Source organism: Danio aesculapii, chromosome 9, assembly GCF_903798145.1.
Source record: "Danio aesculapii chromosome 9, fDanAes4.1, whole genome shotgun sequence".
In the NCBI taxonomy this organism is placed as follows: Eukaryota; Metazoa; Chordata; class Actinopteri; order Cypriniformes; family Danionidae; genus Danio; species Danio aesculapii.
In genome coordinates this window covers 34,730,113-34,757,057 of record NC_079443.1, presented here as the reverse complement: position 1 = coordinate 34,757,057, position 26,945 = coordinate 34,730,113, and the positions used below count along the sequence as shown (strand labels likewise).

Below are 26,945 nucleotides of genomic sequence, written 5' to 3'. Positions count from 1 at the left end.
GCTGAGCAACCATCAGCCATGCTCGCTTAGGGATCACCACTGACAAAGCTTTGCTGTGGCTCTGATACAAGTTTCATTTATGGAGAAAATTAAAAATCTCTGACGTGTTGGGTGCTCTGCATTCATCTGATGTTATTAGTCCATCGTTTTTACTGAAATGTGTATAAAGTGTAATGTAAGTCTAATGCTGATTGGTTGGTTCTTGTCATATGATGTGCGAAGTGCTTGCAGCATTCTGAAAAGTTTACATGCTTTCAACTCGTTGCACTGTAGGTGCGCATGTAAAAAGTGAGCGCACTGCACCAAGTCAAAGACTATAAAATACACAAAACATGTCACTCGTATAGTTTTAAATGGGGAAAAGTGTAACGATCAATGTGAATGAAGCCTTCCCTACTACAGGAGCCAATCATTGATTGCTATAGGCTGACTTTTCTCTGGGGAGGAAGCTCAGGCCAGATGAATCTCAGCTATTACTTGCTTCACAGACATATATACACATAAAGCTTGAAATCTGTATTTTTAAATGAACCCACTAAACTTGAAAACAAGTTTTTTGGTTTTGTAAGCTGTATGAAACGAACGCAAGGTGCCAGGTCCTGTTAAACACACGTCACATGACAGCAACTACTTAAACGCCACAATCTTGTAAACAGAGTCGCTGTCATTTCTGGAGGAAATTCACAATCAAGACCAAGATGTAAATTACTTCAGAAGACCAGCGCGATCAGATGATCATTATTTAGAGGATGATAATTATGTAGAATGACCATAAATGAGGTTGATCACATTCCTTTCGGGTGCACATGCACATTAGCTCGGGCAACCTGAAAAAAAAATTACGATTTTGTTTGATTCAAACATTTAGAAACTAAACTTATGAGACAGTTATTGATCAATTTGGTTCCAAATATGTAATGTAATCGTAAGCTTACCAAACAGTTTTGGAGAATTTGATGTTTCCATATTCAGACAGAATGCCCGAGCATACTGCCCAAGAGGCAATTCAAAGATGACCGATGAGTGAAATTACTTGCCTTAAAGAGACTTTGACCAAGTGTACATCGCAACTGCATTTCTCCCTTTTTGCGTGTGGATGCCATGCATCTATATTTAAAATAATGAACTCGAGCGCACAAAAGACGCAATATGTGAACGGACCCTAAGAGTTCAGTACATCATCAGGAGCCACAAGTATTCATTTAGATGTGTCTTTCTTTATATGGTTTCTCAAACAGAAGGCCCGGGGTTCACCACAGCGAAATGAACCGTCAATTTATCCAGCATATGCTTTACACAGCGAATGCCTTTCCAGCTGCAACCCAGTACTGGGAAACATCCATACACACTCATTCACACACATACACTACGGCCAGTTGTTTATTCAATTCACCTAAACCGGAATGTGGGGGGAAACCGGAGCACCCGAAGGAAACCCATGCGAACATAAGGAAAACATGCAAACTTCACACAGAAATGCCAACTGACCGGGACTCAAACCAGCGACCTTCATGCTGTGAGGTGACAGTGCTAACCACTGAGCCACCGTGTGTCGCCTCCAAAGCTGGATTACTAAAAGTAACAAAAAAAAAGTTTTTGAATGGTCTTTAACTAAATTGGCAAATTTAATTGGGTGAATTCTGCCTTATGAACTATTACCTTACATTATCATCACAGTTGTTTTCACGTCTGTCTGGAGCATCACACATTGATCACAGTGAAACAATGAAATCCTAAAAATAATCTATATTATGTTATTAACAACAATTAAATTAATAATAGACTATACATTTTTTGTTAACATTTTGCTTAAATGTTGCAATGTATGAAGAAGCACTAACATGCAGGGGAAAATGTATATTGTATTTTTTTTCTTCCAACAACTTACTAATATGTCAGCATGTTTTATTAATTTAATATTGTTTAAAAAGGTATTAATTATTTAAACATGGCCAAGATTATTTAAAACAGGAATTAATTAAATAAGAGTAACAAATTCTATACTTGTGATTTTGAAATAAATAGTTGTAGCATTTGTTTTCAAACTGTGGCTTTTGGTTATTTATTGGTGCATGGCTATGATATAATGCATTTTTCTGCATGTACAATGGGCACTTGTGCAGGCCTCCATACAGCTCAACTCAAACAGAATTCACTTTCAAATCAACTGGCAAGGTACATTCACTTGGCAAACCCTAACATGAGCAAAATCTGTGTGTGGAATGTTTTCACTCAGAGTGCTTGGATTCCTATACTATCCAATTATATCCAATGACCGAATTGCAACCACTAAATTTCAGGTGATGCGACCACGTAATGTTTGTGGCATGACAAAAGTGTTAAAAGTCTAATTTGAAGGGTCAAATCCACCTAAAGCAAACTTAGGGCAAGTATCTTGCATAAATTAGTAAAAACCCACAGACACCAATTAAAAAGTTTAAAGCTACAGCTTTTCAGAACTTTAACCAATGGTGTGTTCATCGTTTTAATATATCCTGCCTCTCATTTAACTGATGTTTATTCAGTCTCTAGTTGAGTCTCCTCAAGTTTCTGCTCAGGAAAATGTAATAAAAGTCTCTAGTGCAAAAGATCTCCAATGAATTTTTTAATGGCCCATTGGTGGTAGCTGAACATTCTAATCATAGTATGAAAGTCTATTGCTCTAGTTATTCTTTAGCAAAAACATTTTAGCCAAAGGGGCTTACTGCTACAGACACAGATCTGAGGTCTTGAATATTTTTTTTAAAAACCATTTAACCACTGAACTGCTACCAAGCTGTGGTGGATTCATCAGCACAAAGGCCAAATAATCAAAATAAGAATGATCTGTTCTCTTAAAGCTGAAAGGTGTATGCTTTTCCTATCCAATTGTAAAAACAGCTATATATGAGATTAAATAGAAAATTAGTTCACCATTTGGAGGTTGATTTTCCCAAAATGTGTCTAAACAAAGTTGTGTTCTGCCATGACAATAAAATATTGCTGTTTATTTAGGAAGCCAAACACAACAATAACGATTTAGCCAATGGCATGTCTTTAAGGCGGAGCTACCCTTTTAACTAACCAATAGCAAACAGGTGGTGTGTTCACAGAAAACTGTTTGAAAACAGTCAGACATTTGGCGTGTGTTACTGGAGATCAACACACAGGATTATTGTTGAATGTCTTACTTCAGAAATCTTGCCATTTTATATTGATATGGCATTTTTATGTCACCCCAACAAGAGAAACGCCCAGCACGGTTAAGAAGTAGTCAGAGCACAGAATATATGTGTGAGCCCAATGCAGGAAAGCATTAAAGCAATGCAGCTAAACACCAGTATACACTATTCCTAACCACAACCCGAAATAATAAAAATGACACACATTCAGTATTAATCCACACAGTGGCAAAAGTAGAACTATTTTGAAAATTGAGGAACAGCTGATGGTGGCTAAAAAAAGCTGTAGAATGTTAGTACAAAGCGCATTTAAATCAGTAAAGGAAGAAGCACGCATCACATTGTGGTTTTGGACACGATATGTGAAATAGCCTTGTAAAGATTTAACCTGAGAGATACAAGCAATGATCTATAGCAGATACGTCATTACAAGCCTTGCGAAGCGTTTACAAGTTACAACACACAATTTACAAGTTCAAACACACACACAACACACAAAGTTTGCATATTTTGCAAACTACAGAAAACGAGGCAACAATTTTAACCACACTTCACGTTGTGTAGGAAGGAGAAGAAACTGGTCCAAATAAGCTATGAAACAGTTACTGACAAAGTCCCATACATAATAGTCTCTGCTGCTTCTTCCTTTAATAGCAAATGGTCGGCGAATCCCACATTGCAGCGTAGGTTATTGTATCAATCATCAGAAAAATTACAGAAATAAACAGCACTAGGCTATACTGTGGTATTGTTGTGAAAATTAACTTTAACCATTTTTCCCCACAGCCGAATCTCCATCTGTCAGTTATCGTCATCTTCGCATCATGATCAATACCATGACCCCTCGCATTCCGCTAGTGTCTGAAGGGAAAGGCGCATTCATGTTTTACCGGATTTGGCAGTTTATGTTTGGTATAATTTCATCTCGACGTCAATACAAACAGGCAAAAGATCCAGATGAATGACGAATCATTTAAACAACTGAGTCGAAAAATTTATATTTTTAAACAAGGTACATTTTGAGATGTAAACCTCAGCTGGATGTTTCATTCATTTAGGCCTAATCCCAATTCTACCCCTTAGCCCTTCCCCCTACTCCTCGTTTTGCGTGTTCACGCCAAGGGGTAGGGGTGTCCCAATTCTCTTTAGCTTGAAGGCGTAGGGCTAAGGGGAAGGGGTAAATAGCCCTTCGAACAAAGATTTTTCAGGAGCACATTTGAAACCAAGGAGTAAGAAAATTTCCCAGAATACACCAGCCACAACGGCAGCATTGCTGAACCTGGAAGTAAGGAGATCCACAAATTAGCATTTTTTTGTCATTATTATGAATTTTTATAACAAACAAGCTTATGTTTTAATACATTCACAACAGTGTTCGTGTTTTACCGTCATGCTTTAAAAAAAAAAACGTTAAAATAAAAATCCGCTAAATTTCACGATCTATAATTCATAATCATAACTCGATGACACTCGAATACCCTCTCAGAAAAGTCTAGTGGCTCAGAATGACCTTTTACAGTGTCTGCTATAATGTTAATGTTGTTTTTGTGTGTTTACATAGATGAATATGGCCACTGTGTTAAATGTACAGTATTACGATCTTATTGCCACATTAGATCGTTATGACAACATAATATATGCCTTCAGTGATTTCTTGAAGATAAATACCAAAAAATAGCACAACTGGAATAACTACAGCAGTCGAGATCGTCTGATCTCATATGAAGCAAGAGATCGCAATGATATATGATGGCATGTGCAGGTGCTGTAGTGCTGTCCCAATTCTTAGGGGTAAATTTTGAAGCCCTTCCCCTTCACACTCTGTTTTAAGGGCCAAGGGGAAGGGGTACAAAAATAGAATTGGGATTGGGCCTTAGTGCTGTGTTACACACTGCATGGAAGGTAATTTTCAAAAACCCATAATAGGGGCTTTTTAATGCTGAACGTTCATCAACATTTTTCAAAATATCTTCTTTTGTGTTCAACAGAAGAACAGGTTTGTTACAAGTGAATTATGAGTAAATGGTGATAAAATGTTCTGTTTTGGGTGAATTATCCCTTTAAATCAACTTTAAGAGGCCTTTTTGGGATGACAATGAACAAGAGGACCTCATAAAAAGGCAATTATGTTTTTATAATAATTTAAGTGCTTACATGACAGTGATTTACTAAATACAACATGTTGTTTCCATTACACATGACATTTTCAAATGGTTTCCCATTTACACGGATTACTTGGAAAAAAATAAATCAAAATGCTGTATTAGTCAGAAACAGTACACACATACAGTACTGTGGTCCACAACTAGTGTTTCAACACTAAATGCAATTAAACAAATGTCCAAAACATATACAAACTGTGCTTCTGAAATGGAGTGATATCAGCCAATAGGCAAAATTACTTTTTTAATAGCATCTGATACGTAGTTTATTTACATTTGTTTAATAAAACACAGCACTTCAAGCAATTGCCTAAGAAATATAATTAAACAAAGGACTGCTCTCATTTTAAAAATGGGTTTTCATTTAGCTGCAGGAACATAGTGGACAGTCATTTTGCTTGTCCTTTTCCCAGCTAGCGAATTAAGAGTGCCTACAGGAATTGGCATAGCGATAGTAAACAGGCAAAATTAAGTCTTTTTGGGAGGCCAGTCACAGCCCCAGGTACACATGGGGAAACAGTTACATTCGCCTCTGTTTTGCCTTTAGATGGCCTTCTTTTTTCTTGCACTGACTCCCGAGTGCTTGAATTCTATCTGTATTTCTACCTGTTATTTCCTTGCAAAGTACTTATTTTAGCAGGTATGTGTTTTTTGTCTGCTAGACCTGGTGCAGTGATCAATGTTAGGTTGTCTTTGGCAAGTATTCTTTTAAATAGCTAGAGGAAATAATGTTGTTTTTTTTTTCAACACTGGCTGTAAATTAAGACTATGGACTATTTTCATCCAGGTCAGTGTTCTCAGAGGAGCTCGTTTCTGGAAGACAGTGCGACAGCGTGCATTGTTTTACTATAAATCACCCAAAATTATGAGACCCTTTAGTCATGTAGTTTGAAACGAGCCTTCATGATCAAATCCTTGTAGACTTTGGCTCATTCTTCTGCTTTGTAACCCTCGATCTGTCTGTTGTGGGTAAAAATAAAAGCCAATTGACATGGAGACAGATATGAATCAATGGATGAAATACATGGATAAATTGTCATGTAAGAAGACATCAAAGCAAACACAATGTATGTTGTCAATGCTCACCCCATTTGTCCTTCTCGAAATTTTTAGTTAGAAAAGGCTTACAAACAAAAGACTATGAAATGGACATAACTGAGAAGACAAATGCAGACAGTGAATCACTTGTGCCACATCAAATTGCAAAACGGAAGTTGAAAGAATAGCTGAGTGTTGAAAGACTGCAGATGCTCCTGGATACAATAAAAACATGATGGATAGGCATGAGAGGGGCTCATTTCCAGGATGGGAAGCTTTTGGAGGAAATCTCTGCTAAGGCTATTTTGCTCGTGCTGACATACCAGGTCAGCGGCAGTCTTCATTTGTCTTGCAGTCAAAGAAAGGATTCACAGAAATGATTTATTTTTACTTTATGCATGCCTATATGTGTATGCTTCACTAAAATACACAGCTTTTGGCAGTGTAACCCAACACTGTTGTCACGATCGGCCCAATTTGAATTAGCAATGCGTTAATCTACTTCAATTCAGATTTGCAGTGTGTGAACAGGAGTTGCTGGTTGTTTATTATGGTGCTGTCAAGGGGTCGAGTGATAGAAGGTGAGAACATTTGTGGGGTCACACCAAGTCTTGCAGCTAATTTACTGTATGTTGAGTAAACCTTGGCCTGACTGAACTTTTAACACAGGCTTTGCTTTCCAAGAGATTTCCGACTTTCCATGATGGTTGTGTGCGGTCTGATGATGTTTGGTGCTACACTTCATTGAAAACTTGAAAATATCATTCACTTGAAAATATTATATATTTTATTTTTATATATATATATATATATATATATATATATATATATATATATATATATATATATATATATATATATATATATATATATATATATATATATATATATAAATAATGTACTCACTGGCCACTTTTTAGGTACATCTTTCTAGTACCAGGTTGGACCCCCTTTCAGAAATGCCTTAATCTTTTTTGCATAGATTCAACAAGGTACTGGAAATATTCCTCAGAGATTTTGCTCCATATTGACATGATAGCATTACACAGTTGCTGCAGATTTGTTGGCTGCACTTAATGTGAATCTCTCATTCCACCACATCCCAAAAGGTGCTCTATTGGATTGAGCTCTGATGACTGTGGAGGCCATTTGAGTACTGTAAACTCATTGTCATGTTCAAGAAACCATTCTGAGATAATTCACGCTTTGTGACATGGCACGTTATCCTGCTGAAAATAGCCATCAGTAGGTTCGACGTTTGACATGTTGTGTGTTCAGAGATGCTCTTCTGCATACCTTGGTTGTAACGAGTGGTTATTTTAGTTACTGTTGCCTTTCTATCAGCTCGAACCAGTCTGGCCATTCTCCTCTTACCTCTGTCATCAACAAGGCATTTGCACCCACAGAACTGCCGCTCACTGGATATTTTCTCTTTTTCGGAGCAGTTGTACAGGTGTACGTAATAAAGTGGCTGATGAGTGTGAGTTATAATATATAAAAATCTAATTTGTGTAATTAATAACTCACCCTCAAGTTGTCCAATTTCTTGCTACTTTCCTCTTCGGAAGTTAAGATATTTTGGATAAAACCGAGAGCTCCCTCATCCCCCATATCCAGCAAAAGTCCCGAGATGTTCAAAGTCCAGTAAAGGAACAAAGAACATTGTCAAAGCATGCCATTTTTTGTTCCTTTTCAGGGATCATTACTGTCTATAGAGGATGAGGGACCATTTAAATTTCATCTAAAATATCTTAATTTGTGTTTGGAAGATGAACAAAAGTCTCAGGGGATTGGAACAACACAAGGGTGTACAATTAATAACAGAATCTTCATTTTTGGGTGAACAAACCCTTTAAAGGCACTTAAACTGATGCCAAAAAAACTTGTACGTTAGTCATTATTTGCTGTTGTTTATTGAATATTCTGCATTTATTTCATGTCTCCATGAGACGTTTTTTAATCAAAGTTCTCAGTATCATGGAAACAGCTGGATAAAGTTGGTAAGATCTGACAATGAGATATTTTTAAGCCACAAACCCTTAATTTGCTTTCGGATGAAGTCCATATCTTGAATTTTTTCTCCGTCTAGTGCCAATAGTTGCAGTAATTTAATTTCAACTGCCTTCTCCACCGTGATGTTTAAAGGACATTTTCTGGCCACAGAAGGACAAACTTTGGGAAAAACATTGGATTCTCTCCATCTCGGAGATGTGAAATAGTAATTATGCGCTCATTGGGAACTCATAATTGCACATCTGTTTTTTATTTTATATCCCAAGAATGCAGTTATGTGCTTTGCATCTGACTGGAATTTCTTTGTATTTAACAATTTCAAAACCTGTGCTAACGTATAAAGATGTGATTTAAAGACAGCTATCAAAGTCTCCCCCTTTGTAGTCGTTCTTATGGTACAGAAAATCATTTTCCCCAGTTTTCTTCCAACATATAACTACATACTTCAAAATAGCTTCCAGCTGAATTGAGTTACACCTCCCAAGTCTCGCAGAAGACAGCAGAAAAACCCAGCAGACCAATTGTTTTTAAGTAAACTAACTCCGCTAACAGTTTTATAACCTGGACCTCGTAAAAGAGGGCCAGACTTTTGGTCAGTCCTCTGATTTCGCTGGAATCCCCATTTGCTTGCTGGTGTGGCAGCTGGGGGCGAGTATGTGTGTGTCCCTAAGGTGATATACGACTGCTGTGTCACGTTCCACATCTGACAACCATCCCAAGATGTACATCATCTATCCTTTTCCCTTTTCCATGTGATTCCTCAATAAAACAGGGGCTGTGAATGTCGAAGCGAAGGGGAGGGGAGATGAGAGGGAGGGGAAGAGTCAGAGCTCACACACAATCGGCATGCGTGAGAGAGAGAGTAAAAGGGAAACAGAGAAAGGGAAGAGAGCAAGTGGATGGGGGAGAGATCTAAAGGCAATTGTTGCTTAAGAAATTTCATTTCTGTCCTAGAGGAGCAAGCTGGGATTGGATATTGCAGGTTAAACGGAACCAGGCAGAAGGTAAGACCACCAGCGTTATAAAGGTGACCGGGCCATCAAAGTTACTTTTTACCGGCTGTAAGGTTATCACTATACATTTGCGTTGTACTGTTTGTCTTATTTCAGCAGCACATACACTATATATACTACACTATATATACTAAATATAAAAAACTCAATAATATACATGTAGACAGAAGGAAATTACTTCATCCTACAAAGATTTCTTTAAAAATCTCAATTCATTCTTTGCTTGAACTGGCGATTAAAATTTGCTCAATGATCTACCTCACAATGCAAAGTCCAGTTTTACCTGATGCTGCTTAGTTGAGAGCATGTGCATATTTTTAACATGAACAACACATACATAGGGATTTTGCTCCAAGTGACTCATAGCCGAGGTAAAATTATATATGAGGAGGCTGTGGGAGGTCGGTTGCTAAGGTAAGCCTTCAGCTGCTTGTCTTGCACAGGCAGGGACTGAATACTCAATTCAATGCTAAGCCAGAGGTCGTTAGCTGTGCTCCTCGGATGAGAAATCATAGATAACATGAGGACGAGGTGAGCAAGAACATACTGCTCCCCAGATGTTATGGCAATGTCAAGCAGTGCTGTGTGCAACTCACTCATAATTGATACTACATAATAGTCCTTTGACGACTCTGCATGCTCCTTACAAAGAAATCAAGCATTAAAGCCTGAGGTATTTTCAGAAGATGACGACAGCCGTCAATTTGCACATCACATTCAAGCGGGAAGGTTAACAGGACAACATAACAAGGTCTCTAATTAATTTAACTGGAAACCCCGCCACGGCTTTACTGTGTGCAGACCCTTTCATCCTTTAGCATTCCAACCAGACCGGCGCTTTTCTGAGAAGCTAAATGTAAAGCTAACATTAGTTTAGCATTGGCTCACATGGTGCCCTGGCTATTGGCAACAAGCTACGTTCAAATCCGCTATGTTTGTCTTATCTTTATCACTGGGGATATATTTAGTGTAGGGTTTAGCTGTGGAGACGCGGGTTACTGGCGTCGGCGTGTGGTGGCAGTGCCCCTGGCATGCTGCTTGGGTTGCAGATGGGCATGGGAGGAGGGTCCAGGGTGATCCCTGCAGGAATCTGCCCTTTGGTTTATTAAAAGCCGGTCAAACAATAGGGTGCTACAAGCAGAAAACAGTGATGTAACCCCATCACCGGAGGATAGGGTTTGGGCATGTCAATGTGACTGAGAAGACAATTCTGCATATTGGCAAATACAAGTTGACCACACGCCTCACTCAACAACTGTACACTCAGCTGCTGTCAGACACTTCTGATATCCTAATTAAAGTACTCCAGCAATCAAAGGACATCTGAGTGATTCAAATGTAATTCACCTCACCTTTTCTCTGTAACAGATTATGTTTCCATGGACATCAGTAATCGAATAACTTGCCTTAATCTGAAAAAGACAATATTATGATTAAGGTGTTTACATGAGTTGATTTTTCATGCATGCCCCCATGATAAACGAGATATTGGATGTAAGTATGAACTGCTGGAAGAGTGTTGCTTTAATAGAATTTGATACCGCACACCGTATGGGGAAAAAAGACACAGCATTTTATAATGCAGGTGTCTGTGGTCGTTCACCGACTCATTAGGTGCAGAGAATAGTGTCAAACAGCTGTGCATGTATAGATTGTCCTGTCACAAATTGTGGCGAAAATCCTACATGACCGTAATAGTTTGATTAAGGTGTTTACATGTCTGTACTGCACTTCAATAATGCGACTAAAATTGGTGTACTCCACATGTCTTAATTTGACTTCTGGTTAGTTAGATTATGACTTTAGTCAGATTAAGGTCATCAAAAAAAAAAATTAAAAAAAATAAAAAATAAATAAATATAAATTTGCTGTTTACAGGGTATACTCTTAATTAGAGTATTGTCTTAATCGCATCATATGGATTAAATTGGATTATTGCTGTTCATGTGAACGTATTCACTGGCAATTAAGTTTTTAATATACACTGTTTTTACAACAACAAAAAAAAAAGATTTCTTGTTAAATTGTCAAATTTACTATCAATTTCTGAGGTGATTTTTTTTTTTGGTTGGTGTGGAGGGGTGGGGGCTGGTTAATTGACTGTTTCAGCTAATTACATTGCTACACCAGTAGGTGGCGACCTTTCAGTGAGTCCCTGAGTCATCTACACAACCGATTTATTTAAAAGCTGATTAAATAGTAAATCTGCCATATATCACTTCCCTACTGTACGAGCCATAATTTAAACAATTTAAATGTATCCACAGAGTGCTCCAATACATAAACAAAATGCATATGTTAATATGTTTAGTTTACATGTACATTTAGTATTCTTTCTCCATTTTTGTTATGGTTTGGTTGCTAATCACTGGACTAGTTTAAGTTATTGTTAATGGGGTCCTTCTGGTGAAAATTAAAAGTGAAAGTAAGAAGGACAGAATAAGAGTTTATTGACTGAAGTCCTCTGTTTATCGTAAACATTTGAGCACAAACCTTAGTCAATTATTTGCATGACTGATTCTAAAGATTACTGATAAAACACCTTTTACATAGTAGTAAACAGTATGTGAAAGGAGCAGTGTTCGAACTCATGGTAGTAAAACGGTAGGCAATACGTATTTAGATGGCCTACCACTATATATGCAAAGGGAGAGGAGTTATGTGTGTGAAAACTAGAGGTCTACTTATGTGTTGGTAAATAATTGGTTATAGCAGATAAAATCATTTTTCTAAACTAACCGCCACTGGCCAATTGTTTACAAAACAACCAGTATTAGGGCGATTATATACTGTCCATAAAATGTACATATAATATACATGTAAAAAAAAACATTTCTTATCTGGAATTAAATTTGATTGGGTGACAATAACAGAAAACTTACAGTTTGCAACCTCTGTATAGATAATATTTTAATACAGCTAAAACGATTACGCAAAAAGCGGACAGGGCAAGAAACATGATGAGTTTGTCAAAGCTTCAGTGGAATTCAGTCAATGTTAACAATTTAATAACATTTAAAAAGGTAAGACAGCCTAATGCAATCTTTAGAGTTTAGTTGATGTTAATTTGAGCAATGAGTTTCAATTTAATGATCAAATTAATCATGCAACACAGATTAGAAAGGCAAAAATTGCTAAATCTGCACAAAAAAACTAATAACAAAGTTGCAAAAATGCTTGTTTGCAAACTAATTTGTGTACTCAGTTCATCACTCACAAAATTTTACACTCCCATCAACATGTTCTGCTATACTGGGTCTAAATTGTATTTGCTCAATATGTACATCTTGTTTAGTGAACTCCTGTTTAAAGGCAATATCACTGTTCCGCAATATTATTACTTAATCACTATGATCTACTATGAATGTTCTTCTTTTATGATTAGTTTCTCATCATAGTTGTTGTTTCAAGGCAAGGCAAGGATTATCTAAAAAAACTGAGCTCTAGCTTCCAATATGGCATTTCTAAACAGTAATGCTGAGGAAACTGTAACTAATAATGTGGATTCAATTGTCTCAATCCACATAATCCAAGCCCTTAGGTGGTTTTGTGTGGAAAATCCTCCTTAAAATGACAGTCTGTGTTTTATCTAAAGCAGAAAGAGCAGTAAGGGTTAGAAAATGAGACAGTCTGAGATACCAAGATCCTACCCGTGATCCCCTGAGATCTTTCACTGTCTGCAAAAAAAAAAAAAAAAAAAAACTAAATGGTGTTCCCTATCTAAATCAAATAGTCCACGGTTTTGAACTGTATCATAGTACAGAGGCCTCGGTGAGGTGAGAAGCAACACTGAATAGTGTACAACAACTCCTGCCATACGGCCCCTAACCTGTGGCTGCTTTTGAATGTCAGGAATTTCACAGTCCTAATGCTGCAGACGACGAGGCCCCTCTGCAGCCTTGCCGCGGCCTGAGAGGATCAGCCATGATCAAAAGATCCATACTCTATTTCCACAACCACCAGGGCCGCGCCTAGGGACAGTTCATTCCAGGGGTCCGATCCCTAAGTGGCATTATAGCTGCTGACGGGACACCCGTTTAAGACAGAGTCCCTATAGGCGAGCAGTCTGTGCCTGGAAGTTTAACAAAACTTGGGTCTGGCATGTCTCACCCAGTCCTGGCTCATGCCTTCCTCTTAATTTTGTTTATTGTTTTTTTTTTCTCCCTTTGGGATAAAATCTGGCAGTTGCTGAATGTGAAAAAATGTCCTGTTTTGCATCTTGCAACTTGGAAATATTACAGGGATAGTCCACCCCAAAATATTTGCTCACCATCATGTCATTCAAATGACTTTTTTTTCTTATGTGGAACACAAAAGAGGATGTTTTGAAAAACATTTCAATGGTCTACATCCAAACCTCAGTGACTTTTTTTTCACTTTTTCATCCCACAGAATTAAGCAAATCCTTTACTGTAGGTTTAAGGGGATACAAGTGTGAGCAAAGGCTTTTTTATGCAAAGACGCTTCACTTGTGGAAATATTGGGGTTTCTCCAATGCTTCAAAGTCTCTTCCAAGTCACACATTGATAATTAAAAAAGCCAATCCTCTGTTGTATAGTCATTGCATCAATGCAGCTGCCATTAAATGCTCTAGTACCCATAGAGCTGAGATTCTGTTAGTTTTTAAGAGATTTAAGCATCACATAATGATATGGCATGTGTCTGTTTTTGTATCTGATTTGAAATAGAGCTTATTAAGAAACCAGTTTAAATGTATTATCTATACTCTGATTTGCCATTAATATATTTTCTGTAAAATGTTAATTTATGTTGTCATTTAACTACTGATAAGGCATCTTTACAATTTCCAATAAAATAATGTTGTTTAGAGCATTTACAGTTGAAGTTAGAATTATTGTCCCCCCTGAATTAGTAGCCCCGTTCATTTTTGCCCCAATTTCTGTTTAACAGAGAGATTTCAACACATTTCTTCACATAATAGTTTCAATAACTCATCTCTAATAACTGATTTATTTTATCTTTGCCATGATGAGAGTAAATAATATTTTACTTGATATTTTTCAAGACACTTCTCTACAGCTTAAAGTGACATTTAAAGGCTTAACTAGGTTAATTAGGTTAACTAGGCAGGTCAGGGTAGTTAGGAAAGTTATTGTATAACGATGGTTTGTTCTGTAGACTATCAGAAAATATATAGCTTAAAGGGGCTAATAATTTTTGACCTTAAAATGGTTTTTAAAAAATTAAAAACTGCTTTTATTCGAGCTGAAATAAGACTTTCTCCAGAAGAAAAAGAGATTATCAGACATACAGTGAAAATGTCCTTGCTCTGGTAAATGATTTGGGAAATATTTAAAATACAAAACAAAATTCAAAGGGGGGGGGGTAATAATTTTGACTTCAACTGTGCGTGCAAAAAATGACAATATAAAATAAAGTATTCCATGTTTTTATGACCTAAATGTCAATTATTGTCAATATATGTAAAATATGCATTTCCAATATTTAAATTCAGGCAACATGGAATATTTAAAATTGATTTACCTTAATTTTGTGCAAATAATGCGGGCTTATTAGCTTCTAGAGCTGTATGCTAGTGAAATATTTCGTGAGTTTTTGACATTTCTGGACTTCCCCATTTAAGTAAATATGAGCTGATCTTGCATGCCTGAAATTTTTTTTTCAATTCAATTCAATTTTATTTATAATGCACTTTAAAACACAGTTGACCAAAGTGCTGACAATAAAGAGTAAAACAAAGTGTAGCACATTCTTTAAAATAAATAAACATAAAATGTCAACATCTCATGCTGTGCTAAAAGCCAAAATGAACAAGTGGGTTTTAAGAAGAAATTTAAAAACAGCAATGGCAGCTTATTCCACAATTTAGGTGCAGCCACTGCAAAAGCCTGATCCTCTCTGAGCTTTCGACTGGTCCTGGGCACACCTAGGAAGAGCCAACACAATCTCATGGCAATTCGTAACTTTTTGATTTAGTGGCTAATTCGTATGAATTCGTACGATTTAATTCATACATTTTCATACAATTTGCTCATCCCCCAATGACGGTTGGGTTTAGGGGTGGGGTTAGGTGCCACGCCTCCTTTTTAAACTCGTACAATTTTGTACGACTGAACTCGTACGAATTTGTACGAATTAGCCACTAAACTGACAAAACGTAAAATACTTAAGTTTTCTCGTGAGATCAGGCTGGAAGAGCTGGTCGGCTGATCTGAGCGAGCGAGAAGGTGTGTAGGGACCGAAAAGCTCAGAGAGGTAAAGAGGTGCAGCACCATTCAGACACAAATAAAGTAACTTAAAATGGATCATGAAATGCACGAGCAGCCAGTGAAGAGAGGATAAAACCAGGGTGATGTGCTTGTATCTGCATGTGCCAGTTAAAAGACGTGCAGCTGCATTTTGAACAAGTTCAGTTGAGAAATAGAGGACTGACTCACCCTAAAGTAAAGTGCATTACAGTAGTCCAGGCGGGTGGTTACAAAGGCATGGATAACGATTTCAAAGTGCTTGCATGATAAAACGTGCTTAATTTTGGACAGTGGCCATAGGTGAAAGAAGCTGGAGCTGGATCTACAAATAAACAATACAAATACATCATAGAGTTGACTGTCTATGGTCAATTATGACAGAATTAAAAAACTTTTATTTTTAGAATGAATTATCCTGCCAAGGCAAAATATCTGGGACAAACACTTTAGCTCTGACACCTCCAAAAAATGTCCATGCGGAGAAAAACAAGCTTGCGTCTCTGTCTTCAATTGTACTGTGAAAACTAATTAAAGGAAACATTCGAGTACAGCTTGCATCAGATAGCCGTTCAGGTCAGATTCCAGCATGTCAAAGCTAATTTTCCAAGTCTATAAACTCAAAAATGTTGGTTTATAAAGTGAAAAAGGATATATGAAGCCAGAGAGAGAAACAATTTGTCTGGTCAGAGGTGGACAGATGTGGTGGACGCCATCTCTGATGGAGGGGATTGTAAGTCCTTCTGCTGTTTGTAGACACAGTGGGCTTTATAAATCTACAGCAGAAGCAGGTGTGGTGGTCGACATTACCTTACATTGAATTCTATGGAGAAATACACCCACAACTGTCCCTACAGCACTTAAATGATGAAGCTGCCATGAATGCTTGCGCCATGAGATCACCGTCTCATTGTTTATGAACCAAATTGGATCTGTAGTTATCTTTTGAGCTGGGGTGTCCACTATGCATTGTTAAGGCCCATTACAGATCAGTGCGGCAGACGCTTTCAACCAGGTCTGAATGTCAACAGTCATGTCTGGGCACGATGATGATGATAAAGATGGCGGCTGGAATGCCCGATATTAAATAAATGATGAAGAGAGCGCGTCCTGTATCCGAAGCATCGGACTTAAGAACAGACTGTGATGTGTGCTTGTGTAAACCCAGCAACACATGCTCTCCGGCGCAGTTAAACATTTCAGGGAGTATTTATTTAAACAGGCAAATTGATACCTAAAATCCTTACACAAGGAATGCTAAAGTTAAATGAGTCGCTCCGCTAAGAAAAACACAAGGAGAGAGTTTTAAATTAGCCTGATGTGTTTGCGATTTCAGACCAACTGCGGTTTCAAAATGTACAAAAAAATGGTAAAAGATTTATACATAATGTATAATTTTAGTAAATGATAATTTCCTCTCTGTCTGATCCAGGTCTGCGGAGTCGGTTACCTTTAGGGTTCTGCTCCTCTTTCTTTTCCTCATTACACCAAACCTTTTAGCCGTTGTGGCTCACTGAATTTAACTGCCGCATACGAAACAGTCATGAGGACTGTAAAGCTCTAAGCTCATGAAAAAAAAGAGTACATTTATAAATATATACCTAAGTTGGCAGTTGCTTCGCTGTCATGAGAAAACTTGAGCGGAGACTTATTTCTCTCTCTATGAAAAATTCATTTCTGGGGAAATTCACTCCAGGCTGTTTATTAATATATTAGGTTTCTTCGCCGTGTAATAAAAACACCATGTTTTTTCAGTGTTGGGATTGTTAGAATAACAGTACAGTGGTCTGCCAGCACTCCTCATACATCACAGCCCACTTATTCCTGGCTGGAGACATGGCAGCAATCACCTTAACCAGCTGGCAAAGGCACAACAGACGTCTGTCTCGGGTCATCTGTCACTGCCGGGTTCTCACGCGGACAAACTCCCACTCTCTCTGCCTTTGCACCTCACCTTACCTGCCCAGTCCCTCTGCTAACAACTTAAACAGCTCCGCTAACTGGGCGAAACATTACCTGATACCACACTCTCAGGTGGGTGTCTTTTCTGCAACTTGCATCCCGCACTAACTGTGCTTCGTTTCTTCCCCCACAGACACATCCAGACCACTCAAGGCGATGGCTGAGTTTAACGAGTACTCTCAGATTCAGCTCACATATGTGGCATCGATAACACAGCAGAAACCTCTTCATTGTCTTCTGTAGGAGACGGTCAAGCTTTCTGTCGTTTTACCTGCGGACACTATGAGGAACTCGGTCGCTCTGAGCCAGCCGGGGATTCTACTTCTTCTGGTCACATGTCCTCTGCTAACTATCCTGCAGGGTGTCACCTGTAAGGCAGAGAGTGGACACTTAGGGGACAATGATCCTGACAGGTGTATGAGGCACCACTTTGTTGAGACCATCACACATCCTATCTACAAGTGCAATTCAAAGGTAAGCACACACATTGGAGATTATTATTGCCTTAGAAAATAATATGTGAGGCGACACGGTGGCTGGTTCGAGTCCCAGCTGGGCCAGTTGGGGTTTCTGTGTGGAGTTTGAATGTTCTCCACATGTTTGTGTGGGTTTTCTCCGGGTGCTCCAGTTTCCCCCACAGCCCAAAGACATATTCTATAGGTGAATTGGATTAACTAAATTGGCCATAGTGTATAGGTGTTTCCCAGTACTGGGTTGCAGCTGGAAAGGCATTCGCTGCGTAAAACATATGCTGGAATAGTTGGCGAATGATTCTGCTGTGGTTACCCCTGATAATTAAGGGACTAAGCTGAAGGAAAATGAATGAAGGAATGAAAATAATATGTATGTGTGTGCGCATGTTTATATATTCATTTAAAAAGACCTCTTTAAAATTAAATATCAGCATCAGTTTTACTCAAACCCCATAACTATAAATCATAAATGTGCGTGTTATTGTTAATAGTGCATATATACACTGTAAAAAAATGCTGGGTTCCACACAATGAAAACAAAGGAATTAAGTTAATTTATTAGTTTTACAAATATAAGTTGATTGGACATGAAACAATTAAGTTGTCCCCAAATAAACTCAAGAACTGTGTTGTTTCAGTTCATTTTATATATGTACTTTAAACAAAGAGCAAAAGTCATTTTTGGAGTGTTAATATATCTTCATTTACATTGTCAAAATAACATCCAGCCAGTGAACATATTTCTGTTACTCTCATAACATTAATAATACACTGGCCAAACAGCTTCCAGTTCATTTCGATAGCATTTCTGACAGAAACTGAACAATACCTCTAACAATGACGCAGTGTGGGAGTCAAGCAAGCGTGATTCAAACCGCTAACACACAAGCGAATATAAGGGTGTAAATCTTTTTGACTGACTTAATAAAGAGAATGGCTGACTCGGTTAAATAAAAAAAAAGTATTGGAATCATAAGACTCATTTGTTCATGGACAGCTAGTTTGATTGTTTTTGTATGTAGCGTAGATGTGCTCTGTACAGTGAAAACTATTATAAATAATTTTGAGCATTAGCATTAAAGCATTAAAGCATTAAAACCAAAACCTAATCACAATATAAAAAACTAAAACTGACAATTGTTTTGTAGCCTTGAAAACTAAATGAAATTAGTTGTACTAAGTAGTCAAAATAAATTAAACTGAACAGTAAACCTACTAATATATAATAAACTGAATATAAAAATAAAAGCCAATTTGAAACATTATAAATGGTATATGGTAACTTATAAATGGTATATAGATAAACATAATACCATAGCGTAATACCAATTTAAAGTGATATTTGAAGACACCAGATATATGGACTGCCAAGGACCACCTGCCAAAAGTTCTTGTGGCCTTTTTATTATTATTATTTTTAAGTCTTATAAGCATCCAAGTGAAAGTCACTCAAAAAAATCAAGCTCCCATGTTGCTTATTGAATTACAAAAATGGTCTGGGAGGTCAGATCCTCTTGTAAGACAATACACACTCTACACCCACAATTTTCCTGCTAACAAGCTGCCTAAAAACGAATCAAGTCTCCTGATGCTTTAAAGGATTTTACATTTAAACACTTACCCGAGGGAGCCGGCTCATAATTAGCACCCAAGGCTAAGAGGAAAGCTTGTTTTCATTTATTGAGTCAGATAGCATGGCTGCCTTGTCTAATGACCTCTACCTTTAGTTACTTTGACACCTTGGCAAGGAACACTGCAAACAGCCTGCCTGTGCGGCCCAAAGCCTCGCCAGAAATAAGCACTCATGGGGTGCATAAAATGTCTGGAGGTGGCACAGTTCCAGGGCTCCACACAGTGCTGTGCCTGAGTCATTTTTTACTTATCGGAACAATAGAGTGCCTCAGATACAACCTCTCAAAATAAAGCCATCGATAATAAACACTGTGGGATGAGTTCCAGATGCTCTTATTCACCTGTACCCATTAAAAGGACAGCCTCTCATCGTCTGTATATGGTGAATAGAATTTCTCATGCTCCCTCTCGTACAAACCCAGCTGGGCTGTGTCAACAAACATCCGACTTACAATAAACCGAAGATGAGCTAGTCAGCCACCTGTGCCGGAGCTAAAAATCTTCATTCTGCAAGCTTTACACACGCTGTACTTTCTAATTACAAGACAAACATCCCAGTAGAAAATGAAAAATGTGGTCAGTTAACAATTCATTCAGTAACCCAAATAAGGAAGTTGAATCTGTCTGAAGTAATTATGACAGATTATGAGTAGTTGATTGTTACAGTTGCTTCCAACAAGTCATTACATTATAGGGTTGGGCAAAAGTACTGATATTACAATTAATTGTAATCTTCATTTGAAAAATCATTAAACAGATTCTTAAAATGCCAAGAACTGATCTTTATTTTGTCTGCATTGTTTTCGGGGCTCACTTCTGTGCTTTTATCAGGGAAAAACCAGATTAAAAATAAAGATTCGTCATTGACGTTTAGTTCAGTGAAGAATCTTTGGCATCAAAATCCTTTATAATGGACAAAGGCTTCACTAAAATTGGTTATTTTATTGCATCACTTTAAAACCCATGCATGGAACCCTTATTTTGTCTTTTTTTTTTATCCGTTCAAAATAAATTGATGATAAAACATGAAAATTCCTAAAACCCACGATACCAACATACCTGAATCTGTAATATTATTGTAATGCAGATAAAGATGTATTGAGAAAAAATAGGTCCTGGCTTTTTTTGTAAGTTGGAAAGTACACTCTCAAAAAAAAAAGGTACACGGTGGTACAAATAATGTTCCCTAAGGAACAGTTTTGTACCTTTGTATAAGTTGTACCTTATATGGTACAGAAAAGACCTCTTATGATACTGTTCTGTACCTTTTATGGTACATTTTCATTATTGATCCTCACCTTTTGGCGTTTGCTTTCTACTACGTGACCTGGCAAAAGTCCTGCTTATGCAAAGTGTTCATGCAGACATTTTAATATAGTAAAACTAATCAAACATTGTGCATTATCTTGTTACAATACTTGTCCATAATTCTATTTCTATTTTAAAATTAAGTAAATTAAATGAACTTTTAAGTGATTACAAAGAAAAAATGTTTTATATTGTACATGGGAGAACGTACTGCTGTAACATTTTTGTGAAAAGTGTTGTAAAATGGTTAGCAAAAATAGATCTTTTGACTATGTTAAAGTATTTTTTTATTCTTTATTGTAAATGGAAAAGGTGCATTTATACAAAAGAAACTGTTTTTAAAAATGTATTTGATGTTTTTATTTACTGAAAATAAATTGATGCATGACAAAAGCAAAATGCCTTTAAATAGTTCTTGAAGAAACACATTTGACATTGTTAAGGTACAAAGCGTCTTGTCACTGTAGTGGTACCTTCATGGATCTGATTTGTACCTTTGATGAAGGTACAATATTGTATCTGCAGTAGAGGTGTGAACCTATACTGGTCTCACGGTTCGGTTCGGTTACGATTATCATGCCATCGATTCGGTTCAATTCAATAATTCGGTGCATCACGGTGCATTGACGATGCTTTCCATACACAGTGTTGTATTTTGGGGGATGGCTATAAAAAGCTGTCTGTATAAACACACATACACACACATGGACACACAGCACAACACTGTCTCTCATTCACACACATGCCCACACATAGACAGCATCAAACACACACACACACACACACACACACACATATGCCACGTGTGCTTGCTCGCTGGGGAGCGATATTGTGAGACCGCCCACTCCTTTTAAAATTATACCAGAGTTACCGATCGCTCCCGCGCTTTTATTCAGAAATTTATTCCTGCGCCGCATGAAATCTGGTCGGGTCCCGCGACAATGCACAGGTACAGCCGCGGGAATGCATACAGCCGAGGGGAAAAGAGAGGGGAGGAAAAGTCACGCCAGCAGCCGAGAGAAAAAGCTGAAATGGGCCACAGTGAGAGAGAGAGAGAAATGGAGTATTTTCATTCCCTCAATCGCAGAGAAATAGGGGCTTCTGCTGTAAAAAACACTAAGAAACATTTCAAAACTATAACACTAAGAGGTTATTAAGAGCCACAAATATTCTTTTAATGGGATCACTAGGAAATCCCACTTTTGGAGACTTTATTTTTAGGAGTGCATAAGGCCGGAACAATTTACATCAAACAAGCAACCCAATAGTGAAAATATTTTCTGTCTCAAAAACAGATTCTGATTGACAGACCCCAGCATGTACACAAGCCCATTGTCTAAAAGCAGCACAATGGATTAAGCTCAACTCAGTCACCTTTAAAGAAGCTTATTACACATTGCATTAGTTATGACGATGACTGCTGCTTCCATGCAAATTTCGGCAGTGCTACACAATAGGATCCACCTGCGCAGTCACTCTGAGATAAATATAGAGGGGAAGAAGAGCTTACATCTGCTGCCCAGCTTTTGTCACCTTGCCATGTTTCCTTGGATATCCATCTTCTGTGGACCACACACCTCCACTGCACCTCCCTCTGAAATCCCCATCTATCCTTTGATTGCTTTACGAACATAGCCACATGCCTACAGTTTCAGGTGACATTAAATAATGACATCAGCTAAAAGCAGCAAGCAAATCCTGCTTCATTCATGGATGTCGGACTATGAGTGATGCATATCGGGTGCTTTTTGGCATCAAGGAGGCTAGTGTTCTTTATAATGGGGGTGACACTCCGCTAACACTATGCAGCTGAAAGACAACATGACATAGGAGTCCATTTATGGAGTGTTCAGGAATGTGGCGGCCCGTGGTCTGGCCAGCACCTCATATTCCAAATCAGTAGACCATTGAACTGGGTCACGTTTGTGTCTATCACTGCAAATGACCATCACTCATTAACCTTTAATTACAAGAGACCTCTTATGTAGGACAGAGCTTCTCATATGGGGATTTTTTTTTTAAGAGAGAATCTCTCTTTATCTACCAGTGAACTCCAGCGATGTACCCAGGTGGATCACTGACCCCCATAAATCGGTCCCGCAAAGTGCAAAGCCTTTCATCTGTCACACAACAATCCCAACAAAGCAGATGAGGCAAATTTGTGAGATTGAGGTATTTGGGGGAGTCAAGTAGCTCGAACATCCAGGTCTGGGAGAGATCAACCACACTCCCATCACTACGCAGGTGCAAGGTCAAAGTGAGAGAGTACACAAGCTGTCTTTGTTCAACACTCAAACTTTCTCAGGAAGCTTATCTTAGTCATGACATAGGATTCAATTTAGGAATGGCACAGGACTGTTGCTTCACAAAAACTAAACCTGTATGTGCAGACATGGAAGATGCTCTATACTGGATTCGCAGAGACTAAACTACTTAGGACGGGACCACAATTTTTAAATGTGATTTTAAAGCTGCGGGAGACCACAGCCATAACAAAAGATTCAAATGCATTTTAACATTATAATCTTCCAAATGTGGGGCAGCACGGTGGCTCAGTGGTTAGCACTGTCGCCTCAAAGCAAGAAAGTCGCTGTTTTGTGCCCCAACTGGGTCAGTTGGTGTTTCTGTAAGGAGTTTGCTTGTTCTCCCCGTGTTTCTACACGGGTTTCCTCCACATGCTCCAGTTTCCCCCACAGTCAAAAGACATGCCAAATTGGCCGTAGTGTATGTATGTGAATGTGAGTGTATGGGTGTTTCCCAGTACTGGGTTGCATAAAACATGCTGGATAAGTTGCTGGTTCATTCCGCCGTGGCGACCCCTAATAAATAACAGGACTAAACCAAATTAATTGTCAAATGTACAGATTAGATGATTTGGTCACTGTGCAACCTTCAAGTTGTACCAATTTCATAACAATTATGGTTAACATGGGTAGTTGGAAGCAGGTTGAGGAAGATTAAGATTGATTTGTTTGATATTTGTTGATTTAAGATTTTGCAAGCGAGTTGTGGCAAGCCTAATCGTAGGCCATGTCACCCCCAAAGTCAACCTCCACCCACCTGTAAGGGGTGCAAATCAGGTCTGAAATTGGGTATAAAATGTGTGTGGTGAGCCTTAATCAAAATATTATGAATCTCACACACATTCCACAGTCTCTGTTAATGTATTCAAAAAGGATAAAGCGTAGTTTGAGAAAAATCAAGACAGAAAAAGCTTTTTTAGGGTCTTATAATTTACCTACTTTTTTAATTCCATTCTTTTTTTCTTCAGAAAGACAGACAGAGTAACATGACAAAATATCATAGATCATGGCACTATAATTAATCTTTTTTTTCCTCTCTCTCTACAGATGGTCCTCCTGGCTCGATGTGAGGGTCACTGTAGCCACACATCTCGTTCAGACCCACTGATTTCATTTAGCTCTGTCCTGAAGCAGCCTTTCAAAAATACATGTTTCTGCTGCCGTCCACACACCTCCAAACTGAAGGCAGTACGTCTTCGATGCTCGGGTGGGACACGGATAACAGCTACTTACCGTTACATCCTTGCGTGCAGCTGTGAGGAGTGCAGCTGAATGAATTTGTCATGGAGAAAGACCCTCTGGGCTGAAACACACAAAAAAGTTTGAAGGTACACTTTATTGCTGATGATTCAGAGCAACCATTTTACGATTCATTAGCACTGCCGAAATGTTGCCAACAACCCATCGAGACTTCAAGAAGAATCACATCATGTGTAAAGCGGCGCATGCACTCGGATTTCCAGATGTCGGCCTGCCCGTCACACCTGCGCATGCGCTCAGCCAGTCAATTTACTTTTATTGCATTCCATTGTTTTGATCACTGCGTGTGTAAAATAGCGGATGCTGACAACAACATCGTAAATCTTGAAGGAAATTTGATGAAGCTAAGTGGGAGTCACTTTGGTAGACTACGTTTTACAATATCAGAGAGGCTAAATACAAACCAGGACAGAGAGGGCTGGATGTTTTCATAGACACTGATAGTGGAGAAGTATAGTTTGATTTATGTCTAGGATAGAGTTTAAAATTCTCCCCTCCAGCCCCAATTTTATTATTTATTTTGCCATTATTATTTACTCAAATCTCATGTCATTCAAAACCTGAGGTCTATTGCTTAAAACCATCAACCAACTAAGTTAGCAAGTTCAGTTTTTACAAACATAATTCAACAATGTGTCATTTCCAGAATGCATAGTTAACAAGAAAATTCATAGACATCACTGCAGGCTTGTGTGGTTATGGCTACAGCTTTCTGCCTGTGGTTAGAAGCATATCTTCTTAATGTGACATATGAACCTAAAGAAAGCATGCACTTGGTAAATGCATCATGGAAAATAAGCAAGCTAAATTGCAGAACATTTTACATGTTTTATTCCAAACATAAAACAAGAGTGTGCATGTGCATACTTGCTCCAGTACCAACAACAGAGTAGTTAAAGAACAAATCTTTAGATGCAATGTTTGTAGTTGTTTTAACAGCAATAACCTAACTTTATTGACCTTGAACTGTTTAATTACAGGAACTTGTCACTCCACCACCTTTCACATCATGTTATGACTAGCTAGTTAGTTTTTGTCATGAGAGTTGTCATCATTCAGGAAACGCACCTTTGTATGACTTTTCATCGTTATTGTTTAATTTAGACAAGTGAATGGAATTAAAAACAACATGTTCCCTTTTAGGGTGACTCGGTGGCTCAATGGTTAGCACTGTTGCCTCACAGCAAGAAGGTCGCTGGTTCGAATCCAAGCTGGGCCAGTTGGCATTTCTGTGTGGAGTTTGCATGTTCTCCTCGTGTTCGTGTGGGTTTCCTCCGGATGCTCCGGTTTCCCCCACAGTCCAAAGACATGCGCTGTAGGTGAATTGAATAAACTAAATTGGGCCTAGTGTATGAGTGTGAATGAGTGCAAAAAGAGAATGAGTACTAGGATGCAGCTGGAAGGGCATCCGCTTTGTAAAAGATGCTGGAATAGGTGGTGGTTCATTCCGCTGTGTTGACCCCTGATGAATAAAGGGACTAAGCCGAAGGAAAATGAATGAATGAATGTTCCCTTTCGACTTGTACAGAAAAAAAGATATTCTCATTACTGTTCCACAGAAGAAATAAAGCCATACAGTTTTTGGGTTACAGGTAGGTAATTAATAACAGAACTCATTGTGTGATCTGTCTCCTTAAAGTCTCTGGAATTGCCCATATCCCAGCATACATCTTTTGCTTTATTATACCTAATAATATTGTAACAAACAAAACAAACTGTTGTATTGTATTGCCAATGTCAAACTTTGTAAACCTTGTACATGATTTTACTGTGGGGGTTTACGATCTACCATGCCGGACTATATGTGGAAAATGTCAGTTTTAAGTCTGTTTATTTCATCATCAAAGTATCACAATGGCTCATAACACCTAACAGCAGCAGGTTGTCAAGCTAATCACCTACAATTATGATAACTATGATGTTTGCATTGTGGAAATGTACAGTAAATTACAAGAACCATATATAAATACACAAAAAAAAAAATGGAAAAAAAATGTATTGTTCCTCAAATTTCTCTATGTGTATGGAAATAAATCCAGTCTCTACATATTCCTGAAACTGTACTGCAGGGAAATTATAACAATTTGCTTGCTGGACAGGTTTGAGCTCCACTAAACCTTGACAGCTTTTTGGGCTCTGTGCACGAATCTAATAAACAGTGCCCTTTTGTTTTTAAAGACTGACTGGCTGCCTTGTGCTAGCTGTCTTGTTACACATACTTTGGCTCCTCAATACAATGTGACTTTCAGTGGGGCTATAATTAACTTAATGGCTAATTTGACAGCATGACAGACAGTCCGCATAATAGCTGTCAGTTGAGTTCTCTGTAATTTTTATGGCTGCCCTAAGACATCTCCCCACACGATCGGAAAGCTGCAGAGCCCAGGCACTAA

The 26,945-nt window shown here is 38.2% G+C and overlaps 1 protein-coding gene across 1 annotated transcript; it reads left to right on the top strand.

Annotated features, from left to right (window-relative positions):
• Positions 1 to 9,232: 9,232 nt before the first annotated feature.
• On the top strand, positions 9,233 to 26,729 carry ndp (norrin cystine knot growth factor NDP). The gene is made up of 3 exons (XM_056465980.1): positions 9,233 to 9,378; positions 17,710 to 18,050; positions 24,340 to 26,729. Exons 2-3 carry the CDS (start codon positions 17,859 to 17,861, stop codon positions 24,562 to 24,564), a joined length of 417 nt encoding a protein of 138 aa, XP_056321955.1. The 5' UTR covers positions 9,233 to 9,378; positions 17,710 to 17,858; the 3' UTR covers positions 24,565 to 26,729.
• The last annotated feature ends 216 nt before the right edge of the window (positions 26,730 to 26,945 follow it).

Coding starts and splice junctions, on each gene's coding strand:
- ndp (XM_056465980.1), top strand. CDS start 17,859: ATGAGGAACTCGGTCGCTCTGAGCCAGCCGGGGATTCTACTTCTTCTG. Junction 18,051..24,339: donor TCTACAAGTGCAATTCAAAG/GTAAGCACACAC, acceptor CTCTCTCTACAG/ATGGTCCTCCTGGCTCGATG.